We start from the raw sequence: 5,802 nt of genomic DNA, 5'->3' as shown, positions 1-5,802 counted from the left end.
TCCGGTCAGTTCTCTGGTGCCAGGATCTGCCACAGGGCATTCTGACCACGGGCATCATGTTTCTACGCTGCCGCCTGCATTTAACAGGCAATGGGACTGCCCAGCATGTGCAAAGCAGCACCTCTTTCACACCACCAGAATGTTTAAGGCTGTTGGGATTGCTGTTAGCGTCCCATTAACACTGAGGCTAGAGATACCCTAAGGATTGACATTACTATTAGCATTACTTTGATGGTGCCCTATCTGGGTCATTTCCAGGGGATGTCAGGAGTAAGGCACAGTGTCAGGAAAAAAAGAACAGACTCTGTTACTTTATAAAAGTGATAATAGAGAGAGTTCATTGGAAAAAATACAACTCTTAAATAATACAAAGCTTGCTTCTGATTGGATGCAGGCATCATCTGATTAATATTACTCTTAAGGTAAAGATTATTGATCCCTTAATGATTGTTTTTTGGATTATGATCAGGGTTAAGGTTCCTTTTGCTACAAACTTCTAGCATCATTTTTGTTGTTGCATTTGGAGTTAGGGACGATTTTAGAATCAGGGTAAGGGTTAGGATTAGAGTTACATTGCGGGTTAATGCTGTTATCTTTACAGCTCCTGTGAGGGTTGGGGTCTGGGTCAGGGGTTTAAAAAATGAAATGAAAAAAGAATTAAAAAAATATATTGAAAGCTTCAGATTTCCTTAATCTTTGTGGGAATCATATAATGTGCAACTCAGATCTACCTCTTCGTGCAGTGACTGACTGTAAATTTGCTAGAGCCTAATATAATATGGCCTTGTGCTTCCCGCTAACTCACCTTCATTTCATTTTCATTACATTTGCTTGGTAGTCAGATTTTGGTGTGTGGATATTTTAAAACAATCTAACTGACATTGGGTAAAAATTAAAAATAATAAAAAAAAAGCATGACAGCATCAATTGCATCAATTTTTATAGATAAGATAAAGAAGAGCAGTTTCCCTTAGTTTTCTGTGCCTCTTTACTTTCTTACCCTCTCCCCTTGTGTGAGAAACTCTCAAAGTAAAAGATTTCTGGTTAGGCAAAGATGGCAGCGATAGCAGCAGTGCTTATTCATTACTGCAATACTGCGCGCACATCCCCTATTGGCAAGGGAGAAACTGCACACCAGTCAGTGAAATCAATTCTGTTCTATGCCCTAAACCCAATGCAGGAGATGCTCTCATGGCTCTCATTGGCTGAGCATCTCAGGCTCACAGACTCCTCCAGACTGTTGCTAGGATTCATTTCCATATAAGTTCAATTACCAACCTCTTGTTTTTAGGTCTGCTTTGTACTTTTCTGTGGAGAGAGAAGGGCAATGTTTCCAAAAGTCAGTACATTCATTCTGTCCTGTGCTGGGCTCTACCCACCCTGTGTATTTATCTTGTGCTTGTCTCAATTCTACCCATGTCAGAATGCCCCCAGTCTGAACTTAACTCTGTTCAGCAACTTTCTTGGTGGAAAAACTACTTCTACAGCTGTTTTACAAGAGGGTTATACATTCAGTTAGGGCCGACACTATGTACTGAAAATACTGGAAACTTCCACTGCAAAAACACAATCTACCTCTCCCATCTGTGCAGCCTTGCAGACCCAGAGCATGCCAGGTTATTTCTGCTTTCATAGCATTTGCATGCTGTAGGGTGAGCAAAAGGTTCTGCTGCTTGATTCTTCTGCAAGAGCTGCCGACCGGCAAATGGTTGCAGGAATGGAGGATGTGACAGAAAGCATTTGTCTCCACAAGAGCAGAGTTACATTCAGTGCAGAGAGTGTGAGAGTCAGGTTGGTGTGGAAAAGCACTGACACGCTGGGGATGATGCAGTGCTCACATGTCTAACACTCACAGACATCACTGTCAGAAGGATGGTGCTGTGTTGTGCTTCTACCTTTGGCAGCCTCTGGAGAAATGCTGTGGCACACAGAACACCTTTGTATTGCACTGACTGCTGCCATGCAGCATGGATTTAACACACCAAATCCAGAGGAGCATGACTGCATCTAACTGCCCTGAGAAAAACTACTGTAGCTGAAGAGATGAGGACGCAGCTGCTCATCTGCAGAACAAGCAGTACTGCCAGACATTGGGCCAGGTGAGCACCTCCTGCTGCAGCGTGATGATGACAGGGCTGGAGATGATCTGCAAAGCCAGCTTAAAAGTGGGAGACGTGAGTCAACATGGCAGGAGGACAGAGGTGTTAGGGAGCAGCCAAGGCATCAAAGAGTATCAGAAGGCTTTGAAAAGTATCACAGAGCGACAGCCAGGAAGACTGGGATTATCATGAGCAGCAACCTGGATGCTAGAGATTATTTGCTCCCATACAAAATGGTAGAGATCTTGCTGCAGACATCCCAAAGCCAGGCAAAATGGGAACCCAGAGCTCTGCCTGCACGAACCCCACAGCCAGAGTGTTGCAAGCTGAGCTGCCTTGCTGTTTGTTGCATTTATCCCAATCCCTGTTAATGAAGACTCGGAATGCAGTCAAGGCGATGACTGAGCATGAGAGTGACTTTATTCAATAAAAGACAGGAGGGCTTGAGAGGTCAAGGGTGAAGATGGGACTCCTCTTGTCAAGATGAGAGTGGCTCAGAGCTGGTGCTGCTGCCTGGTGCCTGGGACTGGAAGCCTGACTCTAAGTCCCCATCTAAGATGCTCAGCTTCACCTCACTGATGCTGACCTGCTCCTGCATGGTGGTGCTGCTGTTGGGGCACTCGGGCTGTGCTTGGGATGGGCAGCACTGCAAAGGCGCTGGGTCACAATCCAGGCAGGTGACTGTGGTGTCTGGCAGGCTCAGGTCAGCATCTTCAGCAGAGCCAGGAGATATGAGAGCATGAACATGGATGAGGATGGGGGGGGGCGAGGGGAAGGCAGAGGGAGGGGACAGTTGTTTGGTTGTTTTTAATATACAATAAAGCTATGCAGTTCCACTGTCAGTCGCCTCAGAGAGTTCCCGAAGGAGCTCAACCACATTCTGCTCAACATCGAGTTGTTCCATTGAGTGGAGCAATGGTAGTCTTGCAGATGGAGCAGTGCAGGAATTCTGACAGGATCTCCAGGTGTATCCAGTTCATCATCTGAAAGCTCCGCAATCAAATTGGAAGGGACCAGTCCTCTTGTGCCATCTGTCAGCTCTCCCTGAAACCAGCCATTCTCACCCACATCTCCAAAGACATTACGCATTGTCCGGCAGTCAGAGGAAGCTCATTTTCTGGGTCCTCATTAGGACCCTCAACAGGAATGTAGCTGTGTCGAGCTAAGAATCTTCAAACTGCTGATGATACCTGTCCTGGAGAATGCAGGATGAAGGACAAAAGCTCTGCTTTCACATTCAGGGCTGTCCTCTGACAGAAGGCAGCACTCAGGACTGTTCCCAAGGATCTCTTTCATGGCTTTGAGTTCAAGCTCCAGGTCTTCCAGATGACCTTGAAGACTTCTGGCCTCTTCAATGGCAGAATGGAACGGACTGGAGCTATTACGGAGATTCTTGTTTGACTGGGTCAGAGTCTGTCTCGTTGCCTTCCCCAGCTCCATCTGCTGCTTCTGCTGCTCTCTTTTCCCTCTTGCGCGCTCTGTGAGAATGAGTTTCAGAAAGCACTACTCACTGACAGGAAATAAGGGGAAACTTGAAAGACTTTGCAACCTAAGTCCTGGCAGTGTACTGCCAGCGGCTGATTTGGCCGTCCAGGATCCTGGCACCACAAATGCTTCATTGCCAAATGCAGCAATAAGGTGTTCTGGGGAAAGGCCAACTCACAGGTAGTTTTTGAGCACCCATATCACAACACCAACGGCCAGCACCAGCGCAGGCAGCAGCATCGCTGAGACCGTCACCGGAATGCGGCGCTTCCGCACAGATCTGTGAGCAGCAGCCTCTGTGCTTTTGCCTGTGTTCATCCCTGGAAGAAATGAGACAATGTCCCACGTTACCTTCAGCTGCGCTACAGATAATCTCTCAGTGTGCTTCATGGACCCAAGAGGTCATTTTGTCAGTGGGTGCCTCCGTCTCTGGTGCCGAAGCACCGGAGGACAAGAAGGATTGCTTCCACCTCTCATTGGGTACGGAGAGGATGCACAGGCACTACCCGTGTCCTCCTCTGGGCCGAGAGCTGGGGCTGTACTCTGGGGTCTGGGCTTGGTCCGTGGGGAGAGCTACAGAGCAGAATCCCTCATGCTTTTCCCGGCATGCGTGTCCTGAGCTCTCCTGTGGGACGCCCCCCAGGCTGAAGGTCAGGCTTCAGCCAGCACAGGGCACAGCCAGAGCCAGCCCAGGGGAGAAACACTCCTGCAGGCTCCTACCATGCAAGACCCTGCTCATCACCCTCAGGTGGCTTCGTTCCAAAAGGGCAAACTCTGCGATCCGGGAGCGGTGGGAGCTGAGCAGGGTCACAGAGGTCTGCAAGTACCTTCTCTGGCACATTGCTGGAACAACTCTCCACACCCCACGAAGGCCAGCCATTTTCAGAGAGCCACCCCTGGCTCCTTTTACATGTGCTCTATGCTCACACACTCAGGTCTGGCTGCTGACATGGTGTGCAAGAACTGGCAGCAAGAGCCTGCAGGCACGCAGTGACTCTGGTTCGTGACACTGTATGATCATAGGACAGAAATCACCTGGCATGCCGGTTGGTGCTGCCTGCATTCCTCTGTCCGGGACGGGCAGTGCGGGATATCTGCCTTCCTGCAGCGCATCCGGGACCGGCAGTGTGGGATATCCACCTTCCTGGAGTGCATCCCGCTCACTTTGTTGGTCCGTTCCTTTAGAAAGAAAGCGGGGCAGTAGGATTGGGATGTCACGTGCCCTCATCAAAAACTGAGCTTCTCCAATCCCGAGCTCAGGTAAAGTCCAGGCCCCCCCCCAAGTACACTGTGAGCCCCTCTGTTACCCAAGGGCATTTGGGCCCTCCCAGCTATTGGACAATGCTGACTCCCTCACACCTCTTGAGGAATCAGCTCCTGTGCAAGGCCCTCACATTCTGTGCTGTCACCAGCCCGTCACAACCAGGTAGCTGCAGGCTGAAATCCAAGCTCTAACACACAGTCCAAGCCTTCAGAATTAGCATCTCCACCTCATTTCCAGCATTAGCAAAGGCAGCCAACCCTGCTCGGGATGCTCCTCCTGCCTTGAACTTGCTCAGCTGCACAGAGGGCTTTGGATGAACAGAAGCACAGCGCTTGCCACTTTGCCACTTGCTGCCATCTGGGTGCCAATGACTGCACAAAGCAGCTCTGACAAGTAATGGTTGTGCTGGGGGAGCAGCTGCCTCTGGGTCTTGGCTGGATGCAGACAATCTGGCAGCAGACCAGCTCTGGTGCTTGACAGCACCTGCAAGGTGGTACATGGAACACGGCTGCAGCACGGCTCTGACCCATCCCTTCCTGCTGTGCAGGCTACAGCCTGCCCACACCTGTATATCACACCTCAGCTTCCCAGGTCCCACAGTGAACAGACTGAAGTATACCCACCACACTCTGCCTTCTCCATTTCCTTCAGCAATCGCTTCAGGAGACGGGATGAGCCCTGAGAGTATTTTTCTCGTTTGGATTCATCCTCTTCTCTTTCCGGACCTTAACAGAATGTATGAAGTTAAATATCATGTGCATGAAGTTTTGAAGATCAGCGGCGAGTCAGCCAAGTCAGTGAAGACAGAGTACTCACAGCTGGGATTCCAGCTGGGCTCCAGCACAGGAGGAAACCGATGACCGGGCAAGGCCCACACTGGGGGCACTTCTGCAACCAAAGACCCATGAAAACTTTCAGTCACACAATACAGCATCAACTGAGTAGCAGAGCGTA

General features: G+C 49.7%; 1 protein-coding gene across 1 annotated transcript; it reads right to left on the bottom strand.

Moving 5' to 3' along the window:
- Positions 1-2,891: 2,891 nt before the first annotated feature.
- On the bottom strand, positions 2,892-5,567 carry LOC146755091 (uncharacterized). Its single transcript, XM_085526389.1, has 4 exons — positions 5,472-5,567; positions 4,620-4,763; positions 3,763-3,904; positions 2,892-3,577 (listed from the first exon to the last, which is right to left on the bottom strand). Exons 1-4 carry the CDS (start codon positions 5,488-5,490, stop codon positions 3,481-3,483), a joined length of 402 nt encoding a protein of 133 aa, XP_085382515.1. The 5' UTR covers positions 5,491-5,567; the 3' UTR covers positions 2,892-3,480.
- Between the last annotated feature and the right edge of the window lie 235 nt (positions 5,568-5,802).

Source organism: Coturnix japonica, chromosome 36, assembly GCF_054131305.1.
Source record: "Coturnix japonica strain WE chromosome 36, WE-NBRP24, whole genome shotgun sequence".
In the NCBI taxonomy this organism is placed as follows: domain Eukaryota; kingdom Metazoa; phylum Chordata; class Aves; order Galliformes; family Phasianidae; genus Coturnix; species Coturnix japonica.
This window is presented reverse-complemented; position numbering and strand designations above follow the sequence as displayed.